The 24,314-nt window shown below is 40.3% G+C and overlaps 1 protein-coding gene across 8 annotated transcripts in view; it reads right to left on the bottom strand.

The window, feature by feature from the left end:
- The window catches only part of NYAP2 (neuronal tyrosine-phosphorylated phosphoinositide-3-kinase adaptor 2), a 268,339-nt gene that overhangs the window by 173,479 nt on the left and 70,546 nt on the right, over positions 1-24,314 (bottom strand). The window contains exon 1 of one of the 8 annotated variants that reach the window (XM_045034554.1): positions 3,646-3,962. The exons of the other annotated variants lie outside the window; for them this stretch is intronic. Within the exon in view, the coding sequence (XP_044890489.1) occupies positions 3,646-3,683 (38 nt within the window). The 5' untranslated portion in view covers positions 3,684-3,962. Of the gene's footprint in view, positions 1-3,645; positions 3,963-24,314 lie in introns of those variants that run through there. 8 annotated transcript variants of the gene reach the window in all.

The raw sequence follows: 24,314 nt of genomic DNA, 5'->3' as shown, positions 1-24,314 counted from the left end.
TGGAATTTTTGAGGATGGGGATCAAACTTTGTTCATTCCTTTATATCCTATGGCAGTGGTATGCTTTTTTGAGCATAAAAAAGTAATGGGTTAATATTGAAGGATTTAAATTAAATTCACTCATTAATTAAAAGAAAAATGTTGTTAATTATATTCATGCATTATTTACAGGTGTATTAAAGTGTTACAACTATCTAGAAACTTTGCTTCACTAAAATAAGTCTGGCAGACCAATTTTTTTTTTTTTTTAGTGGAAGTTTGGTTTGGAAAGAAGTGAGTAGATAAAGTGAAACAGAGAGAATAAGAACATTATGTTGTCCAGAAATTCCCAACTCCTAAAGAGAACTGAACTCAAGATCCACAACTGAATAGTCAAACCACTTTTTTTTTTCCAGGAAGTACCTACGAAGTGGGGAAAAAATTTTATAAGCTATGCATCTGCAGAGAAGGACACTATAGATTACACACGCTTTCACACACACACACACACACACACACACACACACACACACTGACATACTCGGATACACACACACATAGTGCACACACATGCTTTTCCCAATCTGTTTTGGAAATTTTGTTTTTGGCTCTACTCTTAAATCATCATGCGACCACTAGGGAATTCATTTCCAAATAGGGTCAGTCACTTTTCAAACGGGGTAGTAATACCTTAACCCAACAATCCCTCAGTATATTTGTGGCATTCCAATGAGAATGTAAAACAAGGTCAGGTTATATTCATAAAGTGTTTTTCCTGTTTAACAACAAAAATCATTTCACAAACCTTTCTATTGAATATACCATCTCTGCAAACTGGTAAAGCTGAGAACTGCACTCCTTGGTATTTTTAAAGTCCATTAAAAAAAAAAAATGCCTGCAGTTCTAAAAACCAACCTTCCATCCCTCATTCATAGAATCAATGTGACATGTAAATGTGAATCACTAGAGACGCTACTTAAGAACCAAATACTCATTCATGGATGCATTAGTTGCTCTAAATGGAGTAGCCAACGTGCGGTCTTTATCCCCAACAGGTTGTACATCCACTTAATGCACCCAAATGTAATAAGGTGATAGACTGAAATACAGATGCTACGGGTGGCCTACACAGAGGCCAGAAGCTTGGCTCGCTATTTTCTAGAATGACTTTCCGGGAACAAGTCACTTTCCCTGATTGGTTTCCTTCAGACAAAATAATTGAATCTAATGCTCTGTGTCAACGCAAGCACTTGGATTATTTGCTTTATGGTGCACCCCTTAGGGGCTTCAGGGTCCGGTGTTAAAATTCGCCTTTGATCAGGCCTCATCCTCTCTTACACATCTTTATTCATAACAAATTGGAAGCTATTATCACAACATATTAGCAACAGTTTTAATGCCCACGGTGCATCTTCAAATAAAAAGAAACAATTTCCTCATGATAATGGATGCAGTATCTTAGTTGGCCTCATTATAATATTTATCATCTGTTATTTGTAGCATGTGAGAGCACAATGAGCCGGTGCCTTACCCTAGTGAAAGATACACACCCCCTCAGGGCTTACAGTTTATTGGAGAGCACATTTAAATTCAAGCTCTACCTTATTAAAATAAACCCTTCTATGCACATCCAAGAAGACCAGGGAGATGTGACTAGATGGTTGCCTTATTGAAAAAGGAGTTTCTTATTTACTGAGGAATGGTTAAACTTAAGGAACATAATTAACTTAATGATTCCTTGGCAGAGTTCCCTGCCCCCCGCCCTCCATTTGTAACTGTCATTTGTGGGCACCTGTTTCAGTTTTCTCTTAAAGAGTTTGCCTTGAAAAATATTAGGATTTGAATCCAGACTGAAATCACCAAAAGAGATTTCACTGGACTCGTTTCATTGAAAAACTGGGAGATGAAATATTGTAAGTTTTAGATTAAATTGGGAATACATAAGACACAGTGTTAAATATTCACACATTCCCCGACCACTCAATTTCATGATATCTTCTCTCAAAGATACCTTGTTTCTTCTTATCTCAGCCGCCACTCCTGAGGTCAGACCTGGACCTTTTGATTTCCAATACCTTCGCCCTCTCCATAAAGTCAATGTAAACATCTGCATTATTGACTACCAACATCTATCTTTCTGGCTCACTACCTCTGCTTGGCTAAGCTCAAGTCCTCTTTGTCATTTATTTGGCCACTCCTATCCACCAGGTTTTGCAATTTTCTCTGTATTCCTCCTCAATTGCTGAAAAGATCACCATGCTGTATACAGCTTAAGTTCATTATTATCACTCCCCAGCACATACCCTCAACGCCCTCATCCCTGTACTTCAGTGTTAATGTGAAAAGCGAGGGTCGGTCAAATGTGGCGTCATGGTCAGTTGGTTCAGGGGCATGGCAGGCAAGGTTGTCATCATCACATGCACAAGCGACCCCATGCAACCACCAGGTTTGGTGCGTAGCCTCCTCCCATCTCTTCGCCATAACATTACTAGGTCAGCCTATGCCCACAGCTGCATTTGATTTAAAAATATGCTATAATGTGACAACGCCAAACATATTCAACCTTATTTTCTGCCTCTATACTCACCAATATCCATTCTCACCCGATGCCCTCCACCAAAATACAGACACCTGATTAATGAATCTATATCCAGTTAATTCATTAAACCCATTAATTCCTGAAGACCTGTTTGACACAGGCAGAGTGCTAGGTCCTAGTCGTTCAACAGAGAACATGATATTTATCTTTCCCAAAGTGGGAGCTGGATGATCAGGATGGATACCACGAAAAGAGCAGTGATGTGAAAGAGAAAAAGAAAAGAAGACCTCCTTCAGATGGCATCGAGTGACTAATTCATTCTTCTGGTAAAAGCTACCCTTCCCATTTCTTCTAATCCTACCTGTTCTTTAAAACCCAGTTCCAATTCATTCCCCAGTACCATTCAATCCGATCCCCCTGATAGCTGATTTCTCTAAGCTTCTCTACTTCTTATACCAGCAGAAGTGCAGATAAGATAGACTTTATTTTTCTAATTCATTTCACAGTTTCAATGTTTTGTTCTCCAATAAGGTAAAGGTTCCTAAAGTGAGGTGGGGTCCAGTGCTGTTTCGTAGATTTGTTTTTAACAGTCTTCATGAAGCCTTGAACATGTGGGAGACTCTCTTTTCAGAAAAACTGTCCTATTAATGTTTCCTTCTAAATTATCGAAATAAGCACAGGTAAACATTTTACAATGGAGAGTTACATAAGCACCATTAATTGAACTCTGCGTGATGAGCAAAGGCGGTGCTTTGAATTTTTCGGGCCACATTTAGTGAGTTTAGATAAAGCTAATGCATTGTTTTTGGTGGGTATTATGAGTTTTTCCTAACAATGGTAGAAGAAATGCAGTCATAACAAGTTCCATAGTTTTCTCTTGTGTTACATTTAAACTTTGGTAAAATCCAAGCAAACGAGACTCTTCCATAAGGATGGAAGTACAAATGCAATTGCATTGTGCACACCAGCTCTCTAAACAGAAATCGGTGTTTTCCACCACATCTTCCCACCCCACCTCAACCCCGAAAGCATCATTAGCAGGAATGGTAAATAATAGTAAACAACATCCCCTTAGACAGTCCCACCAAGTTCAGAACACAAAACAAAACAAGACCGCACAACCGTACCTTGACAGATACATGTGGAAAGCCTGTTTGCAAATCATTTCTTCCAAACCTCTTTTACCCTCCGTAGGACCCAGTTTTCTGGAAGGAATGGAATGTCGTATCTTGATATCTGGTACCTTCCTTCATAAGACACAAGCAGGCTCTGGAGCAGAAACGAATGGCTAATTGGGGGCAAGAAGGTGAATCCAGAAGAACTGGTCACCTCAAAGTGAAGCATTAGTGACTGAATTTGCACAACGGGCAGGATTTGATGTGACTGAATGCATGATGGAGACTGAGTCATTCTTGCCTTTTGAAGTCATCCTTAAAATCAAGCGAACTAACACTTCCCATTTCCCTTCAGAGATACAGAGACTATTCACAGTAAATCAGGTGACAGAAACTTTGGTTCACATCCAGTTTTGTGGGGAGACACAGTCATTGAGTAATTTGTCTAGCTCAATGAAAGTCGGTGATCTATGTGTCACATTCCCTCACATGAGGGGAACTGCCAGTGTTCCCACCAACTTGGATTTATAAATCATTTGGGTTTTTTTTTCCCTTAGCAGCACTGAGTGTTGTCATACATGCCTTATGATGTGTTTCTACACACATACCCCCATTTTACAAATTAAATAACTGAATAACAAGGAAGAAAAACTAAAGAGAAGAGTCGGAGGTAAGATCACAGAGGCAACTGGAAGCATGGGCTCGATTCACGGCCATTGTTAAGGGCTTGCTCTGAGTGGCTTGAGAAATGATAGGGAGTTTTCTCCTTACGTGCGGTGCTGGTGTGAGATAAACGTGACTATAAGCAGATGTCACTCTGCAGCTCCAAGTTCGTGGCTCTACAACAACCCGAGCTTTTTCCTGAAACCGGGAATAGTGTCCTCACTCTACCAATATATTTTTGGGGAATGCATCTTAAACACGTTTCAAAAAACAGAAAAGTTGTTATAAATGCGCACTTATTTCAGCAGTCCCTACTTTACTCTGCACCAAGCAAACTGACAGGATACCTCGTGGAAGTAACATCTAAATTATCAGTCTTTTATATTTATGCAAAATACCTGTATTCCTCAAATGATATGTGTACCACAATGTCCTTGTGAATACACAGTATTGTGTGATTGGACCCATTTTATCAATGAAAGAACACACTCTGGTAAATTGACTGGCAGACTCAATTCCAGAATGTTTCACGTCTATGACAATCTGCCTGTTTGTATCATGCCACATGACTTACATTTGAATGGAGGATTAATGACACCAGATAACTGCATTTAATGAATTGGCACAGTGTATGGACTAAATTACTCATAATAATAATAATGATAGCAATAATAAAATTATAACCATCTATGTTTAAGACACTATCCTGTATATGAACTATCTCCAAAGAGCCATATGAATTAGGAACTATAATAGTCCCCATTTTGCAGATGGAAAGATGAACTTTAAGAAGCCTAAGTAACTTGTCTAAGGTCTCACAGCTTGAAATTAAGTTGGTTTTGAACCAGGCCTGCCTCTCCCCAGAGTTTTTACATAGTCTTAAAATGTATGGGACATGGGGAATTTAAAAAAAAAAATTCCAAAAATAGTGTCTTAGAATATAGATATGCTGGACAAGATGGCCTCGTTCAAACAGGCTTGCCTCTCATGGCCCTGACATAGATGCTTCTTACAATCAACAAGCAGAGAGATAGTCACTGTGAGCTGTGGGCACCATAGGGACTTTGTTCTCCTATGACCCACCAGTCCCAGGTACCATGGACCAGCCAACACGCGATAGGCACATGGACCTTCTCCTGGCCTTAACTACTCAGGGACACACTCTGACATTTACCTGCTCCATACAGGCCCCAGAATCAACCCACATCCTTTTGGTCCACACCAATACCTTCTCCACTGTTTCTGTCTATTCCTGTTCCACAGCCAGATGGGACACAGCTTTCCCAATTTTTACTACCTGAGAATGTGCAGACAATGTATACTAAAAATAAAGAAAGTAAGTGATTAAATCATGAGCTCTTAGAGCCTGGAAAACTCTTTTATTGCTTTAGAGGAAGTGATATAGAATCTATGACTTTTATAGAGAAGAAAAGCCTGAGACCATACTCAACTGGAAATGTCACCTGCCCAAAGTTGAGACTCTAAGCATCTCTCATGACTTGAAACATCACTAACTGCAGAGTAAAGAACCCCAGCCCAACCCACTGGAGAGGAGCCATCTGGAGCAGACAGCTTTGCAGTATCTGCATTGGAGGAGGAGGAAATTTACAAAGTCCCTACCAAAGATAAATAATTGTAATAAAAACTGTAGAAATACACTGGATGAAGTTGCTATAGTTAAGTCTGAATTTCAAGAAATTGCTGAGAGATTGCACACTCAGACACTTAAACAACTCTGATGTAAAATCCATAACAAAAGAAATAAAACACTTCAACACACGATGGGCGTGGTGGTGTTCAACACAAAATAAGATTGGTAGGCTGTAGGACGCAGATACCTAAGGAAGCAGATTTGAGTTTAATCAGCAATGGCACATTTCCTTTGACCACAGCCAGCTAGGGAATTCTCTAGCTCTTTAGAGAACAGTTGATTGAAATTTGATTCTTGCATTGTATGTTATAGAATATGTTACTTCTTGCTTATATAATTATGCTACAGATAATAAATTATATGCAATAATCCTTCTGTAGTGTGGCAATTTTATTTAAACTTTTTTTTCCTAAGTCCTGTGTTAAGAACTCTTCAGGCATCTTTAGGAAGGGGTGTTGGATAGACTGGATCGCACTCAAAGACTCTAAGACTCTCATCTTGATTCTCATTCTGTCCCGATCATCTTGTGCATTAACTTGGAACAAGAATAATGTCAAGAAGTACTGATTCAATAGTGGACCAAATAAATAATCTCACAAAAGTAGTCAAGAGAGTGATGCTCCAGGTAGGCAAACTTGAGATTCAACATCTCTTAACACTAGTCATGTGACTCATTAGGCAAGTTTCCAGATGTATTTAAGGTTGTCTAATAATAAACTTTAGGACCAAGTTTGCCAAGTCCACATTTATGAAAAGACAAAGATATAACAAGATTTCAATCCACATCTTTGTCTTTTCAGGGCTCCTGACAGAGTCAACCCTGTGTGAACTTCCCTTTCAGTCTCTGGATTGATAATCTTCATCTTGGGTTACCTAATCCTCTCAAGCAACAAGGGTTCCTTGGTCTACTGGACATTACTGTTATCCAGAAGGTGCTACTTACAATATTTAATTTACAAAGAAAGTCAGGGAGATGTCCTTACATCTACAAGGAAAATCCCCAATGTTCTGCAAAACTAGTCTTTCATTTAGCCACAAACATCCTAGATCACTGCTCTAAAGCATTATTCATGGAGATGCTTTGAAAATTTCTCTTCAAAGGATAATGATTGTGGGTTTCGTGTGCTGCTGCTAAGGGAGCTGAACAAGAGTCTTTATGTTGTAAGTAATCAAAGGGATACCTTTGGGACAACATCGCATGTCGAATGGTATAGAACAGAATAGAATGGAAATTGAATCTCAGAGCTAGAAGCTGCCCCAACCCCCAGAGTACTTAGTTCTGTGTTTTGTGAAGTGCTCTGACAGATAGAAGCCCCTCTAATGGGCAGTATGTGAATAAGAGTTTCATAGTCAAGTCATGAAGAACAGACAAGTTAAAGACAGTTCAGCAGGTTTCTTAACTGCAGGTCACGAAGATAAACACCATGCAAATGTGTATTGTGACCGTCCAAGAAGATTTCACAGTTTATAGTTTCCCAAGCTATTTTGCTGGGAATTTCACAGAGCTATGAGCATCCTCTCGGGAATGGACTTGTAGTTAGTGATTTTCAAACCCGACTGCACATTGGATCCACCTGAAGACCTGTAAAAAATGGTAGTGTAAGGATTCATCCCCAGAGAGGTCAATTATTTGGTCTGGGTCAAGGTCCTGGGCACTGGTATTTAAAAAGCCTTCCAGGGTCTCACGATGGGCAGCAGGGTTGAACCTCCCAATGCTTTCATGACCCCCACAAAAGTTAGGGATTTGGGAACATACCCATCTCATCTCTAAAAGGGGCAATACATTATTTATCACACTTTCATAAGAGAGTCGATTAGAAATTAGAAATCCATTGTCTTATTTTATGATTCATTACCAGCTACTGGCAGATGGGACAGCTCATGTTTGAAAGAAAAAGAGGAAGCTCTAATCTGTGAGGGAAACTACTGCAAAAAAAAAAAAAAAACACAGGTATGATGTGGACTTTGGAGTACGTGTGCAGCCAAGTGAGGGAAACTTCTTATTTCAGCCGAGAGTTGGTGTCACTAGTCATTAAATAGTTTTGTAGGTGGGGTTGGGACTGGTCTTGCCCCTGGATTCTTAGCAAAGCTATGCCGGAAACTATTCGTTTCCTTACCTGGATGCTGTACTTCCCTATTTACTGTGTGGTCTTGAGTTACCTGTTAAGGGAAGTCCTTGTTTCAATACTACTGATAAACTCGCACTCAGCAAGCATCATGGTGGAAGTCATTTCATGACAATACAGCTCGATAGGCCGTTGTAGAAATTGGCTGAAATATGCCCCAGAAGAGTGTCCCTTAGGAGGCGCACAAAGGGGTCACTCACCTGCCCAGCAAAGTTTGGAAATAAAAGTCCTATCCAAAGGATGAAATAAGAACTCCATTAAGTTTCCCTGATGGACTTACAAAGTGAACAGTCCAATTTTTTTTTTCTCAAATTAAATAAACAAAATCTGTTATCTTTTTAAAGGCCACGGATTATCATTCTCCTCCTGGGACTTGTGACTTCATTATGTCTATGCTGCCAAACGTGTTCCTTTTTTCCTACGTAGCAGCAGGATTATGGAATGGAAATCCACAAATTTTGATTTGAACTCTTTGATGGTCAATCGGTATGGGTCAAAAGAAAATTTTCGAGAGAAACAAGACAGCTTTGCGAATGCTGAGACCGAATCCCTCTTCCCGTCCCGGCGGGCCCTTTCCTCTCCTCTTATACCAAGCATCCTGGGAATGAATGTCAGCTACGCTTCTGCCAATGCTACGAACAGATGTGCCACTGTGCAAAAAGGTAGCGGAAGATCTGTTTAAAACACCGCCTATGGGGGCGCCTGGGTGGCGCAGTCGGTTAAGCGTCCGACTTCAGCCAGGTCACGATCTCGCGGTCCGGGAGTTCGAGCCCCGCGTCAGGCTCTGGGCTGATGGCTCAGAGCCTGGAGCCTGTTTCCGATTCTGTGTCTCCCTCTCTCTTTGCCCCTCCCCCGTTCATGCTCTGTCTCTCTCTGTCCCAAAAATAAATAAACGTTGAAAAAAAAATTAAAAAATAAAATAAAAAAAATAATAAAATAAAACGCCGCCTATAGAATTGTTCCTGTGGGTGTGATTATAAGGGGGAGATGTTTGGGAGGGGGATGGAGACTAACAGAAAATGACAGCTATAAAAACCTTTCGATGCCTGTGAATAGACAGTACCACCAGAAATACCGTAGGTTACCTTAGAAAGTGGGATGAAACCGGTCTATCCAAGCTAACTAAAATTTGTATAAAGATCTGTATTTGATCAAGTTGAAAGTTACTAGGAGAAAGCAGAAAAGAGGCTCTCGGCTCAAGCAGGCGTCAAGGGAAGCTGTGAGGGCCCACTGTGGGTCTCTGTGGATTGTCCTCTCCCATCATGCCTGGCACTGATATGCGTTAGTGGCCAGGGGCAGGCCACGGTTTACTGACTCCCAGTGCAAAGCAGGGAGTGTGCCAAGATTGTCCTTCCCAGAGAGAGAGAGGGAAGGTGAGCCAGGCAAAGCCCACTCAGTACCCAGAGAGTGTCCAAGAGGATACGAAACAGCACAGGCAGAAGTGAGAGGCTGGCCTTAGCTACCAGATGGCACTCCACGATTTTTGTCTATGTGTGGTTTCAGAGGTGCTGGTGACCCCAGTGTTGTCTTTCTCCCATGGTACTGACTAACCCGTAGCTGCTAAGGCCCTTCCCACCACAAATTTATAAATGTGGGGATTTCTGGGGAACAGCTGGAACTCAGAGGAGGTAATAGCTATTATCCCGTAATGTTCTTAAAAGGGAGGGCCCAGAGACACCCAACTGTGAAGGGAAAGAGAGGAAGCGAGACAAGTAAATGTCATCCCAGAGCCTGAAGGAGGGTATTGTCTCCATCCAGCTTACCCCGAAGTGGGTTCTGATGGCTTTTTCTTTCTTCTATGTTTTAATACAGCCCCAATCACTTTCAATGAGGAAAATGAATTTAGATGAGTGGGGGCTGGAAATAAATCCAGAGGTTGTTTCAAAGGTTATTTATGAGAAGCAGATGTCTCCATGGAGGAAATCAGTGGCATTTGGAAGCAGGGATCATGTCTACCTAATACCATAAGCCCAGCTCAGCAGTGGGCAAGGCTCAGTGCCTGTGCCTGCTTGCTCTCCGGGCTCCTGCACAGCGCCATTTGCACGGGTCTTCAGAGAATTCTCCGTCGCATCAAAGCTCAGAACATTTACCTCCTACAGAACCGCTAATAGCTGGCAGTTTTCTTCTCAGCTCATCTACCACCATAGCTCCCATCCTTGGCTATTCTTTCCAAGTGGGCTGTTGCCGGGAGCATAAAAACTTTCAATGCTTTCTTGGCTTCACTAACTAAGTCTCACTCCTGTTGGATTTTTCACGCATGGCAACAAAGTTTCTCAAGAATCTGGGTCTCCTCGTTTTACCTGGGTCCTGAAATCACAGCCAGGAGAAGGACGCGTCGCTCAGAAGATGATGGCTCTTCTGGCCAGGGAAGAGGAGGCAGGGAACAGGTGCTCCAAGTAGGCACCATGAGATGGAAAAAGTGAGAGCAAACCCTACGAGGCATAGGTTCCCAATGGAAGCAGGGACAGTTTTGCTCCCCGAGGGGCATTTGTTAATGTCTGCAGACATTTTTGACTGTCGTGACTCCAGCAGGGATGGCTCCTGGCATCTAGCAAGTGGAGGCCAGGGATGCTGGTAAACATTCTGCAAGACATAGGACAGCTGGCTCCGCAGAGTTATGCCGTCCAACATGTCCCCCGTGCCATTGCCAGGCACCTACCCTTGGGGCTCCCGAAATTTTGTGAGATGATGACACATCATCACTCTCCTTTTGTGCCCATTCTTCCATCACTTCAGCAGTTGGGAAGATATCCATCTTTTCCTTCCCAGTGTTGCTCTGAGTGTGGGGCCATGGGGTTCAGTTAGAGGGAGCTAAGTCGAAATGTACTCTCTGTACACTTCCTGACCCAAAGGACACCCTGTGTCCCGACACATACCGCTCTCCCATCGCTGTGTTGCTTTTAAACAGTCCTGCAGAAAACATCACAAAGCCAGAGCTAAAGGGAGTAGGTTAATCTTGGACACATCTTCCCCTGCTTCCTTCTGCAGTAACTTTTCCCAAAAAGCTATTGGGTTGGGGCGCCTGGGTGGCTCAGTCGGTTGAGGTTATAGTTCAGGTCATGATCGGGCAGTTCGTGGGATCGAGCCCCCTGCGTCAGGATCTGTGCTGACAGCCGGAGCCTGCTTGGGGTTCTCCTTCTTTCTGCCCCTTCCCAGCTTGTGTGTGTGCTCATTCTCACTCTCTTTCTCTCAAAATAAATAAACATTAAAAAAAAAGCTGTTGGATTAAAGGAGGTACAGACCTAATGGTTCCTGTCAGCAACTCGTCCTAAGTACATCAGCCCAAGTCCACATAGGCCAGAAGGGTGAACCTAAACTTTAGAAGGTCTCAAAATCACCTGGAGGCCTTTTTAAAACCCAAATTAATGGGCCTTCCACTTAGTGTTTCTGGCTTGATAGATCTGGCATGAGCCCCAAGAGTTTTCATTTCTAGCCAGCTCCCAGGTGATACTAAAGCCACTGGTTGTCCCAACCCCACACTGAGAACCACTGGACTAGGCTGACCAAGTTTGATTCCAAAGGTCATGTTCAAACAGTAACATTCAGGGGCACCTGGGTGGCTCAGTCGGTTAAGCATCTGACTTCGGCTCAGGTCGTGATCTCACAGTCTGAGTTCAAGCCCCGCATAGGGCTCTGTGCTGACAGCTCAGAGCCTGGAGCCTGCTTCGAATTCTGTGTCTCCCTCTCTCTCTGCCCCTCCCCTGCTCACACTCTGCCTCTGTCTCTCTCTCAAAAATAGGTAAACATTACAAAAAAAAAAAAAGTAACATTTACAAATTGCATTTTAAAGCAGAGATTAACCTTAACCATAACTCTGAGGAAATTGAACATTCAGCTTATCGACATTAAGCAGGAGCATAAGGTCAAGTAGACAGAGTAAAGGGTGTCTGCATCTAAACACCTGAATTCTAGGCATGAGGGCTCCTTATCTGACACGCTATTTGAGCTAAGTAGTCTTTAATGAATCATTTAATTTCTGATCTTCAGCCCCTCATCTGCAACAGAGAGAAAATACTTGTCCTACCTACTTCACGGTGTCACGGAGATAATTAAATAAGATTTTACAAAATGATCAATGATATCTCAACACTAGATACAAATGGACATAAGAATTCTTATTATTCACAAACTAGCCTGAAGCCACAGAAGCAAGTGGCAGAGCCCTGGAGAATGGTTTTGCTCTTAGCTCAAGTACCATTGCTCACTGGAGACTGATGGCCTGGAAAAATACACACTGGAACACCATCCTTTCTGGAAATCTCCAGGATGTGCCCGCTTCCAGAGCTAAGAAAAAAGAACAGTGTAAACAAATCGATATAACTGTTGTTCGCTTACACACTACAACCGAGCTTCTTAGAATACCTGGGCACCCAATGTTTCCCATGGCAACGTGGAATACCCAGGTCCATCAAGCACCCTGCTAAAGAGCTAATTTCTCTAAACACTTGGTGATCATTTATTAAAATGGTGGAGGAAACATCACTGCTTCTTAAGTCAGAGATCCCAAGACTCTCACGTTTTCCTCGCAAATCACAACCCCCAAACACATCTTAGCATATGTGAGTCTTTTGATTTTAAAAATGATATTCATGGGGTGCCTGGGTGGCTCAGTCAGTTGAGCAACCAGCTTTGGCTCAGGTCATGATCTCACGGTTTGTGAGTTCGAGCCCCGCGTTGGGCTCTGTGCAGACAGCTCAGAGCCTGGAGCCTGTTTCGGATTCTGCGTCTCCCCCTATCTCAGCCCCTCCGCCGCTCATGTGCTCGCTCTCTCTCTCTCTCTCTCTGTCTCTCTCTGTCTCTCAAAAATAAGTAAATGTAAAAAATATTTTTTAAAATAACATACATTTAAAAATATATTTATTTATACATTTAAAACCAAATTAAACCTCAGTGCCCTCCATGTATTGATAATTTCTCTAGTTCCTTAAGTGAAAGAGTCGAATACTTGATAGCATTTAAAATAATTTAAGATACGCTTTTCTTTTTTTTTTTTTTAATTTTTTTTTCAACGTTTATTTATTTTTGGGACAGAGAGAGACAGAGCATGAACGGGGGAGGGGCAGAGAGAGAGGGAGACACAGAATGGGAAACAGGCTCCAGGCTCTGAGCCATCAGCCCAGAGCCCGACGCGGGGCTCGAACCCACGGACCGCGAGATCGTGACCTGGCTGAAGTCGGATGCTTAACGGACTGTGCCACCCAGGCGCCCCTAAGATACACTTTTCAAGATACTTGTTTCCCCGGGCCTGAAACAGGGAAATGGCTATAACGTTTTTCCTCATTTAGCAATTACGTTATCAAATTATTTCTGCGTGAAACTTTTAGTGACTCAAACCTAAATAAAACCATTTCAGTTCCCCATATAAAATTTAAAATTAACAAAGATTTGGAGCACTGAGTTCAATAAATATTTATTTAGAGGCAATTTTCTTCTTAGGTATACCATTACTCATATATTATTATGTAAAATAGCGTGTGTATGTGTCTGTATACCCTTCATACCCTTTCTGTGCATGGCTCTTGTCAAATTTACAAATGATTATAAAAGGAAGTTATTTTGACCAGTGTTTTTGCCCAGTGTTTACGGGTTCCACAAATAGCTCTAAAACTAAGCATGAAAACCACACTTTTCCTTTTTAAAGTTTCTGCTCAGATCAGGGCAGACATTATGAGTAATGCTGAATTAATTTCATTTTTAAACAATTAAAAATAAATGACGGATTTTCACATCACTCATCATCTGCATATAAATTAGCAACGCAGAAAATTCACACAGGTGCACTCTAGCAACACAGCATTAGGAAAACATAAGCTAGTTTCTTCTCGATAAGAAGATGAGATATTTACCAGCTGTCTGAAGAAGTCCTGAACAGTCCACGGGATCCCTGAAATAATGCATCCACGGGCTTCATCCTGCCTCTATACAACATTTCATCCATTTCTCTCTCCCATTCCAACCCTATTGTCCTTCCTTTTTGCAGCAATACTGCATATTTGTTTACCTAAGTCATTTGCTCAGGTGGGGCCGGCTGGGGAAAAGAGCCACCTTAGGGATTCCAGCTCAGAGACCAGGAGGCGGGAGCTTGAGTTCTAAAGAAGTAACTATCCTAGGAAGGGAGGGACGGGTGGCAACAGGGAGAATGGGCATGTGAAGCATACAAAACAACATTCTGGAGGGTTCAATTTTCTGTGGCAACTGAGGAAAGAGGGATGAGGAAGGTGGGTAAGGGGTGCATCCTGGAACCATCAGGGAAATTTCACTGCATCTTTCTATTGAAACAGCTCATTTATCCATGATTATGAGGCCCACCTTCCTTTCAGATCCCTTAACCTATGGCTGACAGAGTGAAGCAGGAGGAAAGATATTAAGTAGCCTCATAGTTGACATGATACGTAACGACAGCAACAAAGGCCAAGACCACGGGACAGTGCAGAAGAGTCAGGGCGCATAGGCCAAGAGCAAGTGTGCCCAGTGCGGGCGTGGAACACGGTTTTCAGCCCCTTTCCCTCTCAGACTGGTCCCCACATCCACACAATTAATGACTCTAGAGGCAGCACAACAAAACTTTTATAGGCAAAAGCAGATGGAAAGATGTTTTGTCATGAAAAAAATCCTTAGTAACACTTCTTCTGTCAAATTGCAGGTATTAGCGATGCTAAAGGGTTTTGAAATCCATTTAGTAGGTCACTATCAGAATTTCATTTGGAAGGGATAGAATACAATAGAATAGGAATTGGCATCAGGCTTCCCGTAAAAGGGTAAGAGATTTTTGTGTACTGTTGCTTTATTTAATTTGACTCTCATTACACTCTCTCATAATGCTGTGCCAGCTTTTTTGATCGATTACTACCGTTGCCATTGCATCTTTGTGTGTGTGTGTGTGTGTGTGTGTGTGTGTGTGTGCGTGTGTGTGTGCGTGCGCACGCACCCGTGCGATTGTGGTTGTCCTTTTGATGTCTCGCTCCTGCAACTAAATCACACACTGCAGGGTTTCAGTGTTTGCCTCATTCTTATCTCCAGCATTTAGCACGATGCAGGGTCAAACCGGGAATGAAAAATATTTATTGAAGACATAAATATATGTCTGAGAGGCCTTGCTTCCTAAAGGCTCACTTTGAACCAGGACATCACAAACCTTTTCTAGTTTATATATTTGGTTTTCAATACAAGTCATATCTAGTGATCTTTAAAATGTTCAGAAATCCTCCTTTACATCATTGCTTAAGGGAGAGAGGTGGCTCACAAGTTAACACTATTAATTTAAATCCCAACCTCGGCCGAGGTTGAAAAATGGAAAAATTATAACAGGCCCCCCAACTGTGTTCTCTCTGTTCCTGTTCTTAATCCATTCAGTTCTTTATTAGGACATCACAAGGTTCAGACTTCAAAAACTAGCAACAAAATTTAGAACAAAAACATAAATACAACAAACTGCATTAATTCACTCGGCTTACAGCAGTAATTTCCTTCCAAAGCATTTGCTAATGAAAATAGTGATCATTAGATGAATTGACAATAACTAATTAGAGAACAAAAAGTAATAATCATGACTTACCAACTTAATGGTGAGATTTGATGGTTGATAAACAACAGAGTCACAAAAGGTACATGGATAACCTGATTGCTTCTTGAGAGAAGATTAATTATATAAGGCAAGACTTTTAATTGATACACATTTCTGATTAAAAGGCATTGTTAAAGGAAAACTGGAGATCAGTAGTCATCTTCCAATTTTTCTGTTATTTCTCCCTTGGATTTCATGGCACCTAAATTAAGAATCATTCTGAAATTCCAAAGAGGTGTCAATTTAAGGAGGACAGGAAGGTCTCTTGTTGAATTACAACAGTCCTTACATTACATCAAACAAGGAAGTTGTAAATAAACAAGAGAGTTGTTTACTCTAAATTCAAGATAGTTAACACTTGGATCTTATACTTATTATAAGCATAATAAGTATATTATTACATATACTTATATATATATAGTATATAATATTATAAGAAACTTGTTACTTGGATCATGATATTGAGCTACTTTACAGCAACTTTTGGGGCACGTGGGTGGCTCAGTCAGTTAAACGTTCAACTTCTGCTCAGGTCATGATTTCAGGGCCAGAGGGTTCGAGCCCCGCGACGGCTCTGTGCTGACAGCTCGGAACCTGGAGCCTGCTTCGGATTCTGTGTCTCCCTCTCTTTCTCTGCCCCTCCCCTGTTCGTACTTTGTCTCTCTCTGTCTCTCTCAAAACATAATAAACTTTAAAAAATTGTAGCAAGTTCTTTAAGACATTTTTTTCTAACTTAAAAAACAAATTATGCCAAAAAATTATCTTCGCGTCGTTCTGGTCATACCAAATAAGTTTTAAGTCATCTCAAAGACAACCCTAGAGATGCAATTCTCCTGCTTCAACATCTTTAATGGACCTACCTTGCCATATTTTTCGGTTTTGCATTCAACATCCTCCTTGATATTCCCTCAGCCTACTTTGCCACACATGGCCTCACGATATATCCTGTATCAATGATACAAACCACTTCTCCTTTTACACAACCTGCGTTCTTGTTCCTCAATTATCACTTCACACTCTCCCCTGCCAGTCTCCCTTGAACGAAGTACACCCGTCCTACTGAAAACATACATTTCTTCAAAGGCTAGCTCAAATGCCCTTTTACTTAAGAAGTATTCCTTAAGGCCGTCTGGTTGACCTCCATCTTTCTCCGTGTTCTTACTATGCCTTTAATTTTTGCCAGTACAATTGGTTGTATTTTAGAATTTTCCTCTACTTATCCATCTTTCCTATTATAAATTCATGTATCTTAGAACAAAGATATCATAGTTACTTAATTTCTAGCATTTATCTGTACCCACTCTTCCCAATAACAACTGTAATTGTTATGACACAGTTACTCAATAATGCCTGTTGAAGAAAAATAGTCTTAACAAGGATAAATCTTTCAGAATATAATTTTCTGAAATTTAAAAATGTCTCAGACTATCAGAAATGATTGTCCGAGTTGGGAATTTACATCTTTAGAGCAGTCTGGAGCTCCTTAGGAAGTAATGCAAATTTTGATTGCATTTACTTTTCATCAAGATGGCATGGCTGGTGAAGTTCACCACTGTCCGTAGACAGGTAAAGAACTAGAATTTCTTAATGTAGGTTTACCTTTGGGATTGGTTACAAATTGAAGAGAGGAACGTGGAGATAGAATAATGTTTTTACATTAAGAAAGCTACTTTGTAGAAAACAGGACTGGGGGAAGGAAATCACTTTGGGGAAAGTCTCATGAAATTCAATTATGTATCCTATAAAATTGAGATGCTTTTCGTATCCTAACAACCCGGCTAAATTTAACCTCTGGATCTTCTCAAGTCTGCCCTTAAGGAAATGCTGATCACACTATAAGATATACAAGGTGACTGTATAAGCAAATAACCTTTGGTCATTGCTGGTAGATTAAAAAAGGAAGTGAAAATAATGGCGTTTTGGAATTCTAAGTGTTTTAATAATGCATTGTCACAAATCCAAAAAAGCTATTAGAGGTTATTATTTTGGCTGGACTACCAGAACCCATAGAAAGTTGAACCTCTGGCATGCCATGCTGTTTTATTAAGGGACTTTTGATATGCATATGCAACAGTGCCTTTTAACTATCCCAATGGGTCATTTAGGGTCGCTCAAATTTTCTGGATTTTTTTCATTAAGTATTCTCTCTGAGATTCACTTAATAAGTAGAGCACATTGGTATCTCTAATGCACTAAGGTAGAGTATTAATTTAGGACAACTTGTATTTTAAATCAAGAATAACTGACCTGATTTTGCAAGAATTAGAAATTCCCATACAAATTAGACTGAATTCAAAGGAATGGATTTGACGACAGTGGCTTTATTTAACCGAATTCCTTCCTCTGGCCAGAGGGTACAAAGAAGCTCTGATCTAAAACCTTACTCTTCAACATACTTCCCATTAATTGTTCTATCATTTCTTACGTTCTCTTCTTTGGCTCCCCCTCATCGACTGTTCGCTGAATCACCTATGAATACACTGACTCCCTCGATATTCAATCAGATCTGCTATCATAATTTTAAAACATATTGACACCCTAAGGCCAGATCTCTAATTTGTTTACAATGATTGGATTCCCTGATGGCATCTCAAATTTGGCGAGTCAAAGTTCTTACTCTTTTCTTTCACAATTCAAACACTTTTCTTGTGAACTGTCCATGAAGAGTCATCTTCCACGCCTTCCACTATTTACAGAACGCTTTCTATATGAGGGTTTAAACTATAATTTTCTCCTCCACCTTCCAGTAAGTTTCTGCCGTGCCCTTTCCTGGATTACTCTGGCCGCGTCTTCCTGAACCTTGCACTTAGGACCGCTATTTTTTATGGCACGTTATTGTCATCTGTTTTTATCCCCAGATCATTCCTGGAAGAGTCTTAAATTAACATCTGATCACTAAGAATAAAAACAATAGAAACAATGGAATGATTAGAAATAAATGTCCCCAGCTCCAGGCTAAAGCTGCAACTGATTGTTGGATTTACTTCTAGCCAATGTGTCTTGTGGTCAATGGCAAAAAGCCAGCATACAAAAGATTTCTCAAGAGTTTAGAAGCTTATGAACTTCCTGGTGATCATGTTACTAATCCTGAGTTATGCCTCTGAATCACTTCACCTTTGAGAAAAATAATAATAAACACAGTTAATATCTTCCATCTTATTCTCAACATTAAAGATAGAGAGAGAGGGAGAGAGACTGGCTTCTGTTCCCAGGACTGTTACTTAAATGGCTGCACCATCATGTTCCTCATCGCTGTAGGGATTCCCCATCTCAGAATCTTCATACCCCATCCCCAGGACATAGGTTCTTCCCAGACTCTTGCACCCCATGGCACAGGCATTTAACACTTACTCTTTGCTGGCTTATGATAAACAACCTCTCTGTACCAGCCTTGCTTTGGCTCCAATTTGGATAGCACATTGGATTAAACTTCCTAGAGCATACGATTTTTTTATTAATGACTTATGTTCCCATAAATGCCTACGGGATTAATTTCAAATGTCCCTGGCTGAAATTCAAGGTTTACATATTCCCCCTACGACCTAAAATTTCAAAGAGTTTGAACTGCTTTGGGATTCTTTAAACATTTTTCTTTTTATAAATACCAGGATGGATAAGCCTTGACTTCAAGGCTTTAAATTTGATTTTCTAATTTGTTCCCGAATTTGTGGATCCTACTTCTCCTCAGAGACAGTTTGTCCTCCTCCACGAGACCATCTACAATTCTTCTAACTCTGATTTTCTTCCTGTTTTCTTTACAGAATTACATACTCTTCTGTTTTGAGCAGATGGAGGTGCCTCCTTCATATTACACACACACACACACACACACGCACACACACACACGCACGCGCACATTATGTATGTGTACCTCTCTTTTTATACTTAGGCCATAGATTGATTCTTTGATATACTAAGACTCTAAGCAAATTCATGCGGGGTTTTGTTATTCAAAGGATGGTCCAGGGACCGACAGCACCAGTAACATCTGGGAGCCTGTTGGAAATAAAGAATCTCAGAATTACTAAATCAGAATCTGTATTTGAACAAGATCCCCCAGTAATTTACATTAAATTTTGAGAAGTATTGCTTTGGAGGTAAGCTTCTAAAAGCACACTTATAATATAGGTACTTCACAAATGCTGAACATGACATATACAACATATGAAACATACTGCATGGTGCAGTTTTGTGTTTTTTGTTTTGGTCTGGTTTGTTTTCACAGACTCTTCCCTCCAAAGACATAGGCAGTGGTGGTTAAAATTGGTTCATACAGGCAAGCAACACCCAACTGTGAAAAGCTTAGAAAGTTTCTAAAATAGGTGTTAAACACAGGCACTTCTATTTATTTTTTTTAATTTTTTTAAGGGAAGACATTTTCTTTTCTTTTTTTTTTTTAATGTTTATTAATTTTTGAGAAAGAGACAGACAGAGCATGCGTGGGGAGGGACAGAGAGAGAGGGAGACCCAGAATCCAAAGCAGGTTCCAGGCTCCATGCTGTCAGCACAGAGCTCAACGTGGGGCTTGAACCCAGGAACAGCAGGATCACGACCTGAGTGGAAGTCAGACGCTTGACCGACTGAGCCACTCAGGCACCACAAACACAGGCACTTCTAAACATTAAATATACAAACTCACAAATAAATCATATTAAGAATAAAAGTAACATACTCAAAACTCATCAGTGCCCATTATTTTACTTATGTTACTATTATTTATATCTTGGATTCCCCGGCCCTATCTGTATAATATGATACTATAAGGATGTGTTTAATACCTCTTTTCAACTGTGCAATGAGTGACCTGTGGTTGGTAGCTTGAATTCAGTCACGATGGTAGTATTTACACCATGGAAATCCACAAATATTACAGTTCAGGTCTTGATTGAGTGTTTTGATTTTTCTGGATTTAGGAAAGTGATGGAGAAAACGATAATAATGTAAATGAACTTAAAAGTGTGTCATAAAATATACATTTGCATACATTTTCTTTTCCTAAGGATCCTGTTCAACATTTACCAACATATTGCTGGGTAAAGTCACAAGAAATAGAACGTTCCTACAATCAACAGAAACGTGGCACATTTTTTTTATGTAAAATCATTTTCGGACATCTATGGAAAGTAGAGTAACCCACCCTATAGGTTTTTATTAACTTATTTAGACTCAACTCAAAATTTTCTCTGAACATATATGGAGCTTCTCTAATACCACGCAATTATGAATTATTCCATAAACCTGTTCTGACCTCACATATTTATTAGAAAATCACGTAACCTCTCCAGGTTTCTTTTTCCCTCACTATAAAATGAGGAGTTTATATTCCATAAAGTGTCATGTTCTCCAAGACCATTTAATTCCCAGAGGACATTCTAAGCATGTAGGTTTATTAGCAACTGGGGCAAATGTCTCTTTCAGTTTCTCCTTGGGAAGTCAGTTCAGTATTGTGAAAGATACATCCGAAAACCTGGACCGGGAGATTTTAATTATAGACAAAATATGGGATTTACTCTCTAGCTCTGTCTACACAACGGCAAAAGAGCTGAATGAAATCCGTAAATGTTGACTCTTTAGGTACATAACTTAATCATTCAAACGGTAACCCTCACACATGACCAACTAAATGATTTCTCAATCTAGATTTGTGGAAGTAACATAAATACACACAAAAAACCAAAATGCCATTTTTACTTTCAGATTCAAGTAGAATATTGTTTCCCTACCCCATGTGGAATTTATACTCATAACGTGTAAGTCAAACAAAAGTTAGTTGCACTTCCTTCCTTCAGTCTTGTTTATGTTTTCAATATCAGCATTACTGTTGATTAACGTGACAAAGAGAAATTTAAGTTCCATTAGAGGAGGAACAGAGAGAAGATGGTATCATTTGAGGAAGTAGAATGAAGCTCATTAGTACACCATACTGTGAAGTGGTTACTTTGGTTTAGTTTCGCAACAGTCCAAGATTTGGCCAATAAAACAATTGTTAATTTGGGTAAACTTATATTCTTCACAGTGACATATTCCAAAATGCAAATAGTGAATACATTTGTTTGGTTCATTTATAATTGCTTGCTATGGTTTTCTATATATTCACAAATTTCTACCAGAGGTATGTATAAATTTAATATTCATGAAAAAATAGGAAAAAAAAGATTTATTCTAGACAATGAGTCCTAATGGACCCAGAACTGGAGTATCTGACAAAGATCATAAGTACTTTGTGGGGAAAAATTTTCCAGTTGTCCTGACCCTCACTCTTGGGTATATATTCAGAAAATAACAAATCTCTGAAACGGGTGATGGTTTGAAAAACAAAGGAGTAATACCATATTTATCTATTGTTAGCAAGGAGAGAGGTAGTTCATCTGCTTTCTTTCTGGAGAACTTATACTGAAATATTTAGGAGACAAAATTTAAATAAAAACAATAATTACTATTTAGATATAAATGTTTCAGAAAATGACAAACTTCCTGGATTTTTAAACAGCACCCACTGAACATATGTTGATAATTTGTCCCCTTCTTTTCTACCCAAAGTCAAAATTAAGAGCATCAGTCTTGTACCATGTTTGAAAATAGACTGATAGGTTTAGGGAACGATTTCATTTTAAAGGTTGCCTCTGTACCAAATGCTTTCCACCTCAGTGCACTTACGTGCCTTCCTCCCAATCAGTAACTGTCTTCTAGAGTCAGTGGGTTCACCACTGTAGATTACTCTGACATCACCCTTCCCTTGTCCACTCTTCTAATTGTCTACTTCTATTTTTTAATTTTTAATGTTTATTTGTGAGAGAGAGGGGGGAGCAAGGGCAGAGAGAGAGGGAGACACAGAACATGAAGCAGGCTCCAGGCTCTGAGCTGTCAGCACAGAGCCTGACGTGGGGCTCGAACCCACGAACCGTGAAATCATGACCTGAGCCAAAGCTGGAATGCTCAACCGAGTGAGCCACCCGGGCGCCCATCGAATTGTCTACTTATTTGCTGCCTGTTGAAAATGCATAGCCAAACATGCGACTCTTATCTCCAAATGAAAGTTAAGGAGAGCCAAGCGAGCATCCCAACAGACTAGTAGACCTGTGTGATTCTCAGAGGTGTGATGTCAAAGCTGGCTGATTTTCAACAGTTTCCTTCTCCTTGGGAGGCAGTATGATTCTTAGAAGCCAGGTTCTCAGGTTTCAAATCCAGGCTCTACCTCTTACTAGACATGTGATTTTAGGCAAATCACTTGACCCCCTAACTTTTACCTACTCCATACAGAAGACAAGGACAATATGGTAGCTCCCTCAAAGAATGGTGGGAAGATTACATATCCAGTAGAGAATACAATAAACCCTTGTTAAATGGTATTTCTTGCCATTATTTTTGACCTCTTGGATACATTCTGTAAGTGAAAATTAGCAGCTAAGTGATGTCGGGGTGCGTTTGGTATGTTTATACTGCATTTTAATGGATTCCTTGGAGCATTTTCACTGCCATGGAGAGACAATGGAGTCTGGCATTGAAGGCAAACAGAGCCAGGTTCAATCCCGGCCTTGACATTTGCTGCACACAATTGTGAGCAACTTACCCTCTCTCAGCTTGTTTTTCTCCTGTGGCAAATGAGGCAACATATTCACAGGGGCCGTTTGGAGAATAAGATAATGCCTTTATAGTAATGCCCCCACCTAGAACCCAGAACCTTGTGAAAAGTGGTTACTAGCATTCACCAAAATCAACTATAGACAAGCAAGTGTTTCAATGGGGAGGTTGCCCGGGATATTTCTATGAATGTGTTACTATAAGTCTAGTTCAGAGACCTACTCCCAATGAAAATAAGCTAAATTACTTCAAAATATGTTTAAATACAACCGTGCCTTGGTATTTTCTTGAACTCAGAGAGTGAAAAAAGCTATTTGAGACATAATATTGCTTTTAAAAAGTCTCAGCTATAGTCTTTTTAATCTATCATCACAGCAATATCCAAAGATCAAGGTCACAAAGGCAGGTTTTCTAAGCAACCAAAAAATTAAAATTCATCCAGACTGCACTGCTTCCCACACATTCATTCACACACACGAATATATAAACACCAGTACATAAACAGCTTCAGGTATGATTTTTAAACTGCAATGGCTTTGTTTGGGGACAACCAAGTTTATAGCATGTTCAATAATACAGACATGGTTTCCGCAGACATTTTCTGCAGAGTGGCTGGAGTCTGATTAATTTCCACGAACAGTGGAGGTTTGTTGAAATCCCTCCGTATTGAATGGAAGGTTGATCCTGAATAACGTTCTAACACATATTGTTGGCAAAGGTATGCATGCATGCTAGTTAGATTTAGCAACATTTTTGGCATCGTCATCTGAAAAGAAAGCATGCTTTACGTAAGACTCAGGTAAGATTGTATGTAAATATATACGCACACATATAAATATATACGCAAAGTCTTATGTCAAAGTTTTTCTAGTCTTTACAGTCCTGTGCTATCATTATGTGCCAGGTTTTTGCTTTTGTTTTTTCACTACAGTCCTGGTAAGGCATTGGCTATTAACATTTCAAAATGTAAGTGAGAAAGAACACACAATGCCCCGTATTTTGTGGGAAAGGAGAATTTCTCAGCAAGCATCCCCCCATGAGATGTTTTCCTTAGAATTGCTTTTTACCCACCAGAAATGCTGAGCATGCTTTTCCT

The sequence above is a fragment of the Felis catus genome, chromosome C1, assembly GCF_018350175.1.
Source record: "Felis catus isolate Fca126 chromosome C1, F.catus_Fca126_mat1.0, whole genome shotgun sequence".
In the NCBI taxonomy this organism is placed as follows: domain Eukaryota; kingdom Metazoa; phylum Chordata; class Mammalia; order Carnivora; family Felidae; genus Felis; species Felis catus.
This window is presented reverse-complemented; position numbering and strand designations above follow the sequence as displayed.